Source organism: Salvelinus alpinus, chromosome 13, assembly GCF_045679555.1.
Source record: "Salvelinus alpinus chromosome 13, SLU_Salpinus.1, whole genome shotgun sequence".
In the NCBI taxonomy this organism is placed as follows: Eukaryota; Metazoa; Chordata; class Actinopteri; order Salmoniformes; family Salmonidae; genus Salvelinus; species Salvelinus alpinus.
In genome coordinates, this window is record NC_092098.1 from 3,261,910 (window position 1) to 3,276,201 (window position 14,292).

Genomic DNA, 14,292 nt, shown 5'->3' on the forward strand with positions numbered 1-14,292 from the left:
AGTAGCATACACATCAGTCAGAACGCCTTCTGCTCATAAATTGCCCATTTGTAAATTCACATGAGTGGAGAAGTGCAACTGAAACACAAAATGAATCTAATGCCGAGCAGAAATCACAAAAAGAAGCATTTAGTTGTGCGTTTACAAAACACAGCAAGTTATTTCTTATTGTGTTTTATATATTTTATCTGCGTGAAAGCAAAGAATTCTGCGTTAACGTGACCCCTAAGTTTAACTTGCTAGTTATTCTAAGTAAGTGACTGAATTAATAAGGTGGCAGATATTGTATTAGCTGTGTTTGAGAAGTCAAAGCCCTTTGGATGAGTTACCTGTACAGCTGCCACAGCTATCTTTTTATTTCCTTGCGTTTTTTCTCTTCTCCGTTCTCGGCCCGTCTGCTCCTCCCCCATCTTCTCGGAGCAGAGCAGGCGGCCAGTTGCTCTAGGAAATCCAGACTCCACATAGACACAGCATGTACACATGCTGCTCCAGAGCCTGCACTGTTTTTCCTTAAGACAAGCATGCGTCAAAACTTTGTTTATTTGCACAATGACATTTGGGTGACTCCTACCTACAGTTGAAGTTGGAAGTTTACATACACTTAGGTTGGAGACATTAAAACTTGTTTTTCAACCACTCCACAAATTTCTTGTTAACAAACTATAGTTTTGGCAAGTCGGTTAGGACATCTACTTTGTGCATGACACAAGTAATTTTTCCAACAATTGTTTACAGACAGATTATTTCACTTATAATTCACTGTATCACAATTGCAGTGGGTCAGAAGTTTAGATACACTACGTTGACTGTGCCTTGAAACAGCTTGGAAAATTCCAGAAAATGTTGTCAGGGCTTTAGAAGCTTCTGATAGGCTAATTGACACCATTTGAGTCAATTGGAGGTGTACCTGTGGATGTATTTCAAGGCCTACCTTCAACTCAGTGCCTCTTTGCTTGACATCATGGGAAAATCAAAAGAAATCAGCCAAGACCTCAGAAAAAAATTGTAGACCTCCACAAGTCTGGTTCATCCTTGGGAGCAATTTCCAAACGCCTGACGGTACCACGTTCATCTGTACAAACAAAAGTATGCAAGTATAAACACTATGGGACCACGCAGCCGCCATACCGCTCAGGAAGGAGACCCTCGTAGAGATGAACGTAGAGATGAACGTACTTTGGTGCGAAAAGTGCAAATCAATCCCAGAACAACAGCAAAGGACCTTGTAAAGATGCTGGAGGAAACAGGTACAAAAGTATCTATATTCACAGTAAAACGAGTCCTATATTGACATAACCTGAAAGGCCGCTCAGCAAGGAAGAAGCCACTGCTCCAAAACCGCCATAAAAAAGCCAGACTACTGTTTTCAAATGCACATGGGGACAAAGATCGTACTTTTTGGAGAAATGTCCTGATGAAACAAAAATAGAACTGTTTGGCCATAATGACCATCATTATGTTTGGAGGAAAAAGGGGGAGGCTTGCAAGCCGAAGAACACCATCCCAACCGTGAAGCACAAGGGTGACAGCATCATGTTGTGGGGGTGCTTTGCTGCAGGAGGGACTGGTGCACTTCACAAAATAGATGGCTTCATGAGGCAGGAAAATTATGTGGATATATTGAAGGAACATCTCAAGACATCAATCAGGAAGTTAAAGCTTGGTCGCAAATGGGTCTTCCAAATGGACAATGACCCCAAACATACTTCCAAGTTGTGTCAAAATTGTTTAAGGACAACAAAGTCAATGTATTGGAGTGGCCATCACAAATCCCTGACCTCAATCCTTCAGAAAATGTGTGGGCAGAACTGAAAAAGCGTGTGTGCGCAAGGAGAACTAAAAACCTGACTCAGTTACACCAGCTCTGTCAGGAGGAATGGGCCAAAATTCACCCAACTTATTGTGGGAAGCTTGTGGAAGGCTACCCGAAGCGTTTGACCCAAGTTAAGCAATTTAAAGGCAATTCTACCAAATACTAATTGAGTGTATGTAAACTTCTGACACACTGGGAATGTGATGAAAGAAATAAAAGCTGAAATAAATCATTCTCTCTCCTATTATTCTGACATTTCACATTCTTAAAATAAAGTGGTGATCCTAACTGACCTAAGACATGGAATTTTTACTTGGATTAAATGTCAGGAATTGTGAAAAACTGAGTTTAAATGTATCTGGCTAAGGTGTATGTAAACTTCCGACTTCAACTTTATGAGCCTGTCTTTGCGCTCTTTAGCATATTTAGCTAGCAGCCTCCATGGAAACTCTCAATTTGTGCTAATTTTAGCATTCTGGTAATAGACGCCCAATGTGATTTTTTGTGGGCTTTTTGGCGCCCCCTTGTGTTCTAAGCCGGTAATACTGTAAATCCCGGGATGAGAGAAGGACGGTATACCGCAAAACTCTAGACTCAAGTGCTTCACACAGTGGTGTCAAGTTGACTTGATGTCCTTTGGGTGGTGGACAATTCGTGATACACACAGGAAACTGTTGAGCATGAAAAACCCAGCAGCGTTACAATTCTATAGAAGCTGTTTAGAAGCCTCTTGGATCTAGACTTGGCACTCCGATACCGCTTGCGGTCAGAGGCCGAGCAGTTGCCATACCAGGCAGTGATGCAACGAGTCAGGATGCTCGTGCCCTCTTCACGACTGTCTTGGTGTGCTTGGACCATGTTAGTTTGCTGGTGATGTGGACACCAAGGAACTTGAAGCTCTCAACCTGCTCCACTGCAGCCCCGTTGATGAGAATGGGGGCGTGCTCGGTCCTCTTTTTCCTGTAGTCCACAATCATCTCTTTGTCGTGATCACGTTAAGGGAGAGGTTGTTGTCCTGGCACCACAAGGAAAGGTCTCTGACCTCCTCCCTATAGGCTGTCTCGTTGTTGTCGGTGTTCAGGCCTACCACTGTTGTGTCATCGGCAAACTTAATGATGGTGTTGGAGTCATGCCTGGCCGTGCAGTCATGAGTGAACAGGGAGTACAGGAGGGGACTGAGCACGCACTCCTGAGGGGACCCTGTGTTGAGGCTCAAAGTGGCGGATATGTTGTTACCTACCCTTACCACCTGGGGGCAGCCTGTCAGGATGTCCAGGATCCAGTTGCAGAGGGAGGTGTTTAGTCCCAGGATCCTTAGCTTATTGATGAACTTTGAGGGCACTATGGTGTTGAACGCTGAGCTGTAGTCAATGAATAGCATTCTCACATAGGTGTTCCTTTTGTCCAGGTGGGAAAGGGAAGTTTGGAGTGCAATAGAGATTGCATCATCTGTGGATCTGTTGGGGCAGTTTGCAAATTGGAGTGGTTCTAGGGTTTCTGGGATGATGGTGTTGATGTGAGCCATGACCAGCCTTTCAAAGCACTTCATGGCTACAGACGTGAGTGCTACGGGTCAGTAGTAATTTAGGCAGGTTACCTTAGTGTTCTTGGGCACAGGCACCATGGTGGTCTGCTTAAAACATGTTGGTATTACAGACTCGGACAGGGAGAGGTTGAAAATGTCAGTGAAGTCACTTGCCAGTTGGTCAGCGCATGCTCGCAGTACACGTCCTGGTAATCCGTCTGGCCCTGCAGCCTTGTGAATGTTGACCTGTTTACTCACATCGGCTGCGGAGAGAGTGATCACACAGTCTTCCGGAAGAGCTGGTGCTCTCATGCATGTTTCAGTGTTATTTGCCTCGAAGCGACCATAGAAATAGTTTAGCTCATCTGGTAGGCTCGTGTCACTGGCAACTCTCGGCTGTGCTTCCCTTTGTAGTCTTGTAGCTGTGCTTCCCTTTGCAAGCCCTGCCACATCCGACGAGCATCAGAGCCGGTGTAGTACGATGTATTGACGTTATTCCCTTTTTGATGGTTCGCCGGAGGGTATAGCGGGGTTTCTTATAAGCTTCCGGGTTCGAGTCCCTCTCCTTGGAAGCGGCAGCTCTAGCCTTTAGCTCAGTGCGGATGTTGCCTGTAATCCATGTCTTCTGGTTGGGGTATGTACGTACGGTCACTGTGCGGACAACATCATCGATGCACTTCTTGATGAAGCCAATGACTGATGTGGTGTACTCCTCAATGCCATCGGAGGAATCCCGGAACATATTCTAGTCCGTGCTAGCGAAACAGTCCTGTAGCTTAGCATCTGCTTCATCTGAACACTTTTGTATTGATCTAGTCATTAGTGCTTCCTGCTTAGATTTTGACTCGTAAGCAGGAGGATATAATTATGGTCAGATTTGCAAAATGGAGGGCGAGGGAGAGCTTTGTATGAGTCTCTGTGTGTGCAGTAGAGGTGGTCCAGAGTTTTTTTCCCTCTGGTTGTACATTTAACATGCTGATAGAAATGTGGTTAAACGGATTTTAGTTTCCCTGCATTAAAGTCCCCGGCTTCTAGTATGCTAGAATACCCATTCTAGCATACTACATACTTAAACTGCATACTCATTTCTGTGTTTTATCTAGTAGAATTCACTCGTCTTTTCTGAACTTTGACAGCAGCTGACAATCAGAATAATTGACGCGCTGTACCAAAATGAACAAATGGCGGGAGTCAATGAAATCGCACATTCGATGACACATTTAGAATACTATTTTCAAAATTCCACATGCTATACTAACAGTTGTATAGTATGTGAAATGGTTTAAATAGTACTCAATGTGTCTCTACACTTTCTCGGTAAGTACTTCTTACTTATGGAACATCTGAGGGTTGCTGATGTTGGGAATACCCTGGCTTCAGAGAGCATGTTTTATGATACAGGAGTTGGCCAAATCCTATGATACATCGATACATCGAAACAAGTATTATACTTTTTTTGTACTTTTATTTAAATCAGGGGAGCCCAGTATGGGTATTCGGACGGCCACTGTCGGTGCCTCGGCAGGCCGAGAAAGCGGAAAAATGACCTTAATATCCTGCAAGGAGCATAGGACCATGGAAAAGGGAGTGTAGGAACGTACCATCTTGTTAAGAGAATTATGTTCTCAATGTTCATAAACTGAACTTCAATTAACTACTCAGTCTGCAACCCAGAATTTCTAAAATACTGGTTGAAATGAAAACAGACAGAGGCCCAGCCTACAATAGTCACATGTTTATTCACGAGAGCGCTCTGAAGTCCACAATACAAAGACATCCATTTTATAGCGGCGCACATACTTCCACACAAACAGTAGATATCATACGCACATACATACACACGAACAGTAGGTGAGTTGTATCCACTGTTTATCACTACCAAGCCGGCAGTTTCATTCCCCCAAGATTAGGGAAACATTGAGAAATCCTCTCTGTCCTCCTAAGTTTTCTCAGTTCCTGCCAGGTGGGTTCAAACACAGTCTAACTGTTCTCGGTATCTTTCTTCGCCCACCCCCCATACAAGTTCAAATCTTGAGCTACGCCTTGCTCAGACAGTCTGGGTTTTTCCTCTATACAGATACATTGTTTTAACCTAATTCTGACTAAAACTACACACATCATCAGAATATAATTTTATGATTCTAATCAATTTCAAACACTTATATGGTTTCAGGGTGGAATATTCTAATCATTAATTTAAGCATATAAATTCCATTATCACATCTCCACGACAAAAACACACAAAAAATGCACCAACTTGCGGATGTTACACTTCTGCTGCATGGCGGAGACTTTAGTTAAGTCACCGTTGGCTATTGAAAGTAGAACCCTGTAGAGAAAGGGTGATTTCATAGAGAACTGAAGCTTGTATCTCCTCGTAATAGTAGACAGCCCTTTGGGAGTAACTGGATTAGATATTCTGCATAGCGGCTTACTCGGGCCAATTCCCTTGAGGGTCTCAAACATGATGTGTCTCAGCAACATTGAATATCTCGCCATAGTTTAGAGGAGTGTTATTAGGCTACTAGTGATCGGCACCAATTTGGAAAGTGACCAAATTGTCAATTGTCTGCATTTTTTTTCTATTTGAAAATTGGAGACTGAAATATGACTGACCTGCACAGCAAGGTTTCCGTACTAGTGACCAAGAAGATTTAAATGTTTTGGACATTTGAGACATTTACTGGTCATCAATATGCACTGGGTGTGTAATCCATTAGGGCGTCCACCCACACAGCCAGCGCCATCAATAAACGAGGGATGTTCGCCAAACGAGCCACATTTGTGTCCTTAAAAACAGCCTACAATTACAAAAAAACAATTCCTTGTGTTTCGATGTGTAGCATTTGCAAAACCTATTGTTTTCTATGATATTAATACAAAAAAATGAATATAAATGAAGAGAAGCTATGGCTTAGCCCAGAGACAGAGATAGATATGTCAGATAGGCTACTGCGTCTGCTATACAGATATAGGCGTACAGGAGGAGGCTAAATAGTTAATTTTCTATCAGAATATTTGTTATAAAGATAAGCATTATATTGTTTGCTTATAGCAGTAACTCTGGTAGTCCTAAAGCATTCTTCCTCAACTCAAATTCAAATGTTGGAGGTTCAAATCTCAACTTAATCTCAAAAATAGTTATAAATTGCTGAGGTGTTATAATGAGACAGGGCGAGACCCAGATGCAGACACCGGAGGCAGATGGTTTGAGTCTCTGATATTTATTGAAATACAAGGGGCAGGCAATGGGCAGGTCGGGGACAGACAGAAGTTCATTAATCAGGTCAGAGTCCGAAAGGTACAGTGGGGGTAGGCAGGCTCGAGGTCAAGACAGGCTGAATGGTCAGGCAGGAGGGCTCAGTGTCAGGGCAGGCAGAACGGGTCGGAACCGGGAGGACTAGAAAAACAGAGACTAGGAAAGCAGGCGCACGGAAAAGCACGCTGGTAAGCTTGACAAGACAAGATGAACTGGCAACAGACAAACAGAGAACACAGGTATAAATACACTGGGGATAATGAGGAAGATGGGCGACACCTCGAATGGGGTGGAGTCAAGCACAAAGACAGGTGAAACAGATCAGGGTGTGACAGGTGCAGTCACTTTTGAGGACAAAAACTCAAGTGAATGATTTTTATGCATTCCAAATATTATAAAATGTCTGCCGCTACCACTATGAATGTTTCACATAGCTCTAGCTTGGCTTCCTGAACTCACTAGGAACTAGCCTTTCATTTCATATTAATATTGTCTGTATATGACAAAGTGTTTTTGTTTTAAATTATTTTAGATTAATGGCTATAAATCGATCTCTGAATTGCTACAGTACAGTGCTGAAGCCACTCTCTCCTGCTGTGCTACAATGTAAGGATTGCAGGCATATGCTTTGTCAGTGGCTGTGATGTAGGATTTCACCTTTATTCACCTGGTCAGTCTATGTCATGGAAAGAGCAGGTGTTCTTCATTTTTTTATACTCAGTGTATATATACACACTGGTTATTAACCTCACATGTTTAGTGAATCTAACTACAAAGCAGATGATGCCTTCACAAAAATTTGGTCAAAACATTTTCTTTCTTACCTCAAAATCTATCAAAGCCTATCACAGGGTCTTACTTCTTCACATGAGGGTTGAGGACTAAATTGAGCATGTGAACAGTGAGTCACATGATTCAAGCTTGTTCCTGATTAGAAATATTGAGTGTTACAACTATCCCATGTTACAACCATCCCCAGTCTCCCCTACTTATAACCAATCTTAATCTAAATATGGAGCACAATTAAAAAGACAGATCAAACTTAATTTAACCAACAAAAATGTCTCAACAGAATGAAGCAAAACACTTTATGCATATTTAAATAACTAGATTAAATAGGTTAATAAATAGGCCTACAAAAATAGCAATGATATACAATAACAATAATTATAAAACAAGTGATTTAAAAATATTAACAAATAAATAAATAAAAGTTCCAAAATTGCATCCTACCTGAATAGCGAGTTGCACAGTAGCCTGCATTTGGCCGAATCAATGTTCTTCTCATCTTTGTCCACTACAATATTAAAACTTGTCCATACAGAGGACATTCCCCTTGTAGCAGGCTCCAGACTAACAATTTCAGACATCGTTTTTCAGTTGGTGGTACCAGCCCATTAACATTTTCTCCATCATGCTAACATATGGAATTGTTTTAATCTAACAGAACATTTAATGTAAAAAAAACTGTTAAATGTATCCTACCGCCCTATTAGTCCTATGCACTCGTAATGACCAATGCGCATTATCTTCTCTGTAAAATAGTTGATATTAAGCTCAACATTTGAGTTGAGAAATAAAAAGTAGACCTACAGAAAGCTGAGAACATCCTCTCTCCATCTATGACAACAGAGAGGAGAGTTGTGTTTTCCAAGCAACATTTTTAAATGTTATACAATCAGAACACTTTTTTTCTCCCGGAGCATTGTGCATGTGACTTGAATTCATTTTAATTATGTGAATAGCCTAATGATGATGGTGAGAGCCCAGTAACAGATTCACTGTAGTCCCCTTAATCATAGATTATTTTTACATTGTCTCTCTAAAATCACAATGTTTTGATTTATATGGTCATGTGACAAAGATAATATTTTGTCTCTAATATCAAAATCATTTTTTCCACATTAACTGTTTTATTTTCATAACTGATCAAAATGCAGGTATACTATAGCCTATGGATAATATTCTGTCCATGTGAACACATTTACTTTAGGCCATATAAAAACAGCTACATGACTATTTCAGGTATACTACAGCCTATAGATAATATTCTGCCCATGTGAACACATTTACTTTAGGCCATATAAAAAACAGCTACATGACTTAATAAAAAGCAGCTAACAGACTATATTGTTTCACATTCTTTAATAAAAGACTCAGAAACAGGAAATAGGCTTACAGCTCGCTTCACAGCTTCCCCGCCAAATAGGCCTACAAGGAAACTCTATGTATCTTGATGACATTGAGTGCGCAGGGGGGTCTGTACACAGCGTAGTATCTTGCACAAAAAAGTTTTGCTCCACAAAAAAACACCTACGCCCTCTCGACAGGGTCTGAAGACCTACGCTTGGCAGCAATATCCTTCGCGGTTTGCATGTGAGAAGATTAAGCAGGCAACGGGTATCCAGTCAATATTAGGAGAGCTAGAATGGTGAGCGACACTCTTTGTGACAAAGAGAAGTGAGAATAACCAGAGGGCGGGAGAGTGGCTCCTTTAATGGAAGTGAGGGTCACCGGTCTCCAACAGACACTTTTAATAGGTATTTCTGAGAGAGTAGGAGTTCCTAGCTAACCCCCACATGTGATACATCGAAATAAGTATTTGAAAGAAACCCTGACAAAGGTAGTAGCTTGCTACCAAAACATTGGTTCGTAACTTTTGATGAAATAGAAAGTAACCCCGCCCCCACAGCTCCAGAGGAAGCGACACATAGGAAATGACATCGTAGGAGTGGTGTTCCAGGAAGAGGCCACACCCTTCGTAGCAGACATGATTGCCTCAAACTTCCTCCATGCCTTCATACTGGTGCAGGTGGACAACCCCTGTACCCAACAAACCACCTACAAGGTACTGAACAAACACACACACTCTAACCCAGGGGTCGGCAACACCGCAAGTAATATTTTTGGGCACCCAAAATATGTTTTTGTAAAAAAATATATAATAACGTAGATTTTTTTGGGTGGGGGGGGTGTTTTGTAAAATCACCAGGAATTCAACAAAACATTTGTATAATTTTGGAAATCTGTTCCCAAGTATTCCCACAAATAAAAAAAGAGACGTGATTGTATGAAATTATTGTTATTTTCAAATACAATTTCTTTTTGGTCTAAGTTTTGGTCAATTTGCATTGTACAGTTTATTATAATTATGTTCTGGCTCCCCGACCATCTGCTCCGACAAAAATCAGCCCATGGCTGAATCAAGTTGTCTACCCTTTCTCTAACCTAACATACACACGCACACGACGACAACTCTGGTCATTATGGTTATGATTGACAGGTGTCAGTCACGGCCCGAGAGGGTGTACCTTCATTTGGCCCGCCCCTCCCCAGTCCAGCAGTGTTTAAAAAGGTGAGAGCAGCCTGAAGAGATTTAGGAAACATTGTCTATTCTGAAAGAATTCAAATAGATTTCAGCTTTTACCTATTCATGAATAATTGCTCTGGGCTTTGAGCCCATTTGTTACATTTGTCTGTTTTTTCTTCTCTCGCCCTCTCTCTCCTTCCAGGGTCCAGAGTTTAGAGAGTATCTTCTTACTAAGTTGATCAATGCAGAGAATGCCTGCTACAAGAGTGACAGATTCGCCAGGCTGGAGGTGGGTAATAAATAAGTTATTTTAATGATTATATTGTATGGTAAGCACATTGCGTACTACAGAGGGAGTCTCAGACCCACCTAAACCTAGGAGGACAACCCCAGACCCAAGCCAAAACTATGTTTATGTGGTCTTGAATGGTCTCTCAAGTCAAAGACCACAAGGTCAAGATTTTACCTCAGGTCAAATGTATAACATATTTAAGTGCATTTTATGGGGTTTATATTACTTGCGTGTGTGTAGGAGCGGACGCGGGCGGCCCTGCTCGACGGTCTACATGACGAGCTGCACAGACACACACAGCGCATGCTGGGAGTGGGCATCGGCCCCGAGGAGGAGCGGGCGGAGAATGGACACGGCCACGGAGGACTGCTGGAGTCCATCAAGGTCAGACACACACACACACACACAACTATCTCTCTCTTTTCATGTTTCCCTCTCTCCTACCTCCACATATTTTAACTCAAAAAGGCATTCATTAATGAGTGAACAAGAATACATTTTCTCTCTCTCTCTCAGAGGGCGATGCGAGGAAGGAGTGTCTCCATGGAGATGATGGCAAAGGGTGGAGGAGGTGGCCTGTCCACCAGTCTGAGTGGAGGAGTTCTGCTCCACAGCAGCTCTGATGTGAGGGGAGGGGGGGGGGGGGGTTAGAAGTGAAGGCAGGGGTCAGGAGGTGGGAGAGAGTAGGGGGGAGTGGGGATGATAGGTGGTTAAAAAGGCGAGGACAGGGGGACAGTGAGTCTTATAGTTGATAAAATGCTGTTACAACTTCTCACCCATTCTGCTTTCTTTTCCCTACTTCTTCCGTACTCCTCTCTCTCAGGCAACTAATGTTAAGTCTCCAGTGAAACGTCGCTCTGGTCTTTTCCCTCGTCTGCTCAGTATAGACAGTCAGACAGAGAGACATAACCACAATCATCGCAGGTAGGACACAGACACACAGAAACTATGGATGTAGATCACATCTATAGATGTAATGAATGTGTTGGTGCCTTTCGGGCAGTTCAGAGTGTTCATTGAGGACTGGAATAGTTTTTCATTACTGTTTTTTTGTTTGTGTTTGTATTTCTGATGTATTTCCTATTTGAAATTTGTTATGTAATTGTACGACGCAGGGCTCTCTAGCAAAAGAGACCTTGGTTTCAATGGGACTCTGTTAAATCAATTAAGATAAAAAATATTTAGTACATGATAGTGCCGCTTTTGTCCTTTACAGTCTCCATAGTGACCAGAGAAGCTTTGATACTGGCCACCCCACGCAGGAAGTGAGGTCAGAAACCCTCTCTAACCCCAGCTCTCCAGAGGCCTCCCTTAAGGAAAGGTGTGTGCGTGTGTTTGCCCCAAATTGGATCCCTCTCTCTCTCTCTCTCTCTCTCTCTCTCTCTCTCTCTCTCTCTCTCTCTAGGCCCAGCAGGGTAAAGTTAAAGGGGCGCAGTAGGACTAACGTCTCTCTTACACCCCCCCTAGGCCCATCAGTGTAAAGTTGAATGAGTGCAGTGCCAGTAGGACTAACGTCTCATGCTCCTCATCTAGTACAAGTAGCTTCAGCAGTGCAGCAGGAGAGGGAGAGGCCACCGACACTGACCCTGTGAGTGGGACCTGTTTGTTTGAGTGAATGTGCGTGCTTCAAAGAGAATGAGAATGTGTGTATGTGTAGTGTATTTCTCACTTTATCCTTTCTCTACATCTCTCCATCCCTCCCCATGTCTTTCTCTAGAACACCCTGGCACCCTCAGTGTTCCCTTCTGTTCACAGCCCCTCCCTCACTGTTGAAGGTCAGAGTTCAGGGACCCCTGTCATTATGTGTCGCAGCCCCACAGGTAACCACGACAACAGCTTCCTGTGCTTTTAATAATCATACTTTTCTAACTTAACGTAAATATTTCTTAGTTATTACAACAGAGGAAATGTTTGTTTGTAAATGCTTGTTTTGTTTCTCTTTTCAATCTAGAGTTAAAGAATAAGAGTTCTCCTAGATCCAACTTGAAGTTCCGTTTTGATAAATTGAGTCACTCTGCAGCAGTAAGTATTGTGTGTGTGTGTGTGTGTGTGTGTGTGTGTGTGTGTGTGTGTGTGTGTGTGTGTGTGTGTGTGTGTGTGTGTGTGTGTGTGTGTGTGTGTGTGTGTGTGTGTGTGTGTGTGTGTGTGTGTGTGTGTGTGTGTGTGTGTGTGTGTGTGTGTGTGTGTGTGTGTTAGAAAGAGAACCTGTGTGTGTCACCAGCCCCTCCTGTCTTTCTAACAGGGACACTAGGTGAGAGATGTGGGATGAGAGAGAGATAAAACAGGTGAGGGAGGCTGTTGTGAATTGAAATGTGTGTTAATTTGTTTCTCACTCTGTTGTTTCTCATTTTGTGGTTGGAACTGTTTCTCTTTTTCCCACTTTCTCAGTTCAAATGGGATGGAGGTATGAAGGGCAGTACATTAGGGATGGGTGGAGAGAAATAACAAGAGAGAGAAGGCCCCTCCAACCTGAGGAAGAGGATGAAAGAAGAGAAATGGCTCAAGATGGATGATTCGGTACACACACTACAGTGGAAGTTTTAGGCCCAGGCAAAGCTGTGCTCTGCCTAGTGGGTAACGGTCCTTTCATATTCAGCTGTCTGTGTGGTTGTTTCCTGAACACTGATCAAAATTCTATGAGTGGTTCTGACATGGGTCCTTGTCAGCAACTAAACTGCATTCAATACCAAACATAACTGTAAGGCATAGATTCAATTCAACATCACTAAGTATATAAATGCAAATATATAAATGCAACATGTAAAGTGTTGGTCCCATGTTTCATTAGCAAGAAATAAGGTCCCAGAACGATACACACAAAAATATTATTTCTCTAAAATGTTGTGCTCAAATTTGTTTACATCCCTGTTACTGAGCATTTCTCCTTTGCCAAGATAATCTATCCACCTGACAGCTGTGGCATATCAAGAAGCTGATTAAACAGCATGATCATTTCATGTGCACCTTGTTCTTCCAATTGCTTGCATACTCACCAGGCATGTCACCCATTGAGCATGTTTGGGATGCTCTGGATCTACATGTACGACAGTTTTCTCCAGTTCCCACCAATATTCAGCAACTTCGCACAGCCATGGACAATCAGTGGAACAACATTCTACAGCCTGATCAACTCTACGCGAAGGAGATGTTGCACTGCATGAGGCAAATGGTGGTCACACTAGTTACTGACTGGTTTTCTAATCCACGCCCCTACCTTTTTTTTAAGTGTCTGTGACCAACAGATGCATATCTGTATTTCCAGTCATGTGAAGTCATAGATTTAGGGCCTAATTCATTTATTTCAATTAACTGATTTCCTTATATGAACTGAAACTCAGTAAAATCGTTGAAATTGTTGCGTGTTCCATTTATATTATTGTTCAGAAGGAATAAAGTGATTCCTGATTCTGTTCTAATTGTTCTATTTCTCTGTCTGAAACAATCATCCATGCAAAAGAGAAAATGACAATTCAAAATCAAAGAAAAAGAAAAATGTACCCAGCAAACATCCCTCTATTGGCCCCATGTGGGTATTCGGTTGGCAAGGTGGGAACGGGCTAGCCCACACCAGGCCCACACCAGCCCAACATGGACTAGCCCACAGCAATCCCACGTCAGCCCAACACAGGCCAGTCCACACCAAGCCAGTAGCATGTATTCATTGATGACAAGAGAATCCAGGCTTCCCCAAAAAATGTACCAAGGAAAAAAGAAAAATACATACACAATTATTTGTCTTTTGTCTCTCTGTGTTTCATAACTTCAGCCTCTTGTGAATTGGATGAAATGTATCGAACCGGAGAAAGCATCCGAGCGAGCGATCTGTGGAAAAGTTTTCCCAAAATCTATGCGTATGACAAATCCAGCTCCAGAACCAGTCATAGAGCCAGCTGGCTAATCTTTTGAATACAGATAACATATTAGCTGTATTAAACTCTATGTGGAAATTCCCACACCCAATTTGTGAATATGTATAAGTCGCCTTCGTCATTCTTCGGAGGTGGAATCTAAACATGCATTTCCTCTCTAGGACAAGAAAGGACATTGAAATAGTGGTGAAAACTTCCTCTCCGCATTGTTTCCACATCATGCC

The 14,292-nt window shown here is 42.4% G+C and overlaps 1 protein-coding gene across 10 annotated transcripts in view; it reads left to right on the forward strand.

Annotated features, from left to right (window-relative positions):
* Positions 1-13,609, forward strand: part of rap1gap2b (RAP1 GTPase activating protein 2b) — a 71,104-nt gene extending 57,495 nt beyond the window's left edge. For 8 of the 10 annotated variants that reach the window (XM_071337453.1, XM_071337454.1, XM_071337456.1 and 5 more), the window contains 11 exons: positions 9,290-9,445; positions 9,881-9,952; positions 10,110-10,196; positions 10,440-10,583; positions 10,716-10,823; positions 11,023-11,123; positions 11,416-11,520; positions 11,667-11,787; positions 11,917-12,019; positions 12,151-12,221; positions 12,588-13,609. In XM_071337453.1, the coding sequence (XP_071193554.1) occupies positions 9,290-9,445; positions 9,881-9,952; positions 10,110-10,196; positions 10,440-10,583; positions 10,716-10,823; positions 11,023-11,123; positions 11,416-11,520; positions 11,667-11,787; positions 11,917-12,019; positions 12,151-12,221; positions 12,588-12,644 (1,125 nt within the window). In that variant the 3' untranslated portion in view covers positions 12,645-13,609. Of the gene's footprint in view, positions 1-9,289; positions 9,446-9,880; positions 9,953-10,109; positions 10,197-10,439; positions 10,584-10,715; positions 10,824-11,022; positions 11,124-11,415; positions 11,521-11,666; positions 11,788-11,916; positions 12,020-12,150; positions 12,222-12,441; positions 12,485-12,587 lie in introns of all 10 variants that reach the window. The other 2 variants (XM_071337462.1, XM_071337455.1) reach the window with 1 other exon arrangement.
* The last annotated feature ends 683 nt before the right edge of the window (positions 13,610-14,292 follow it).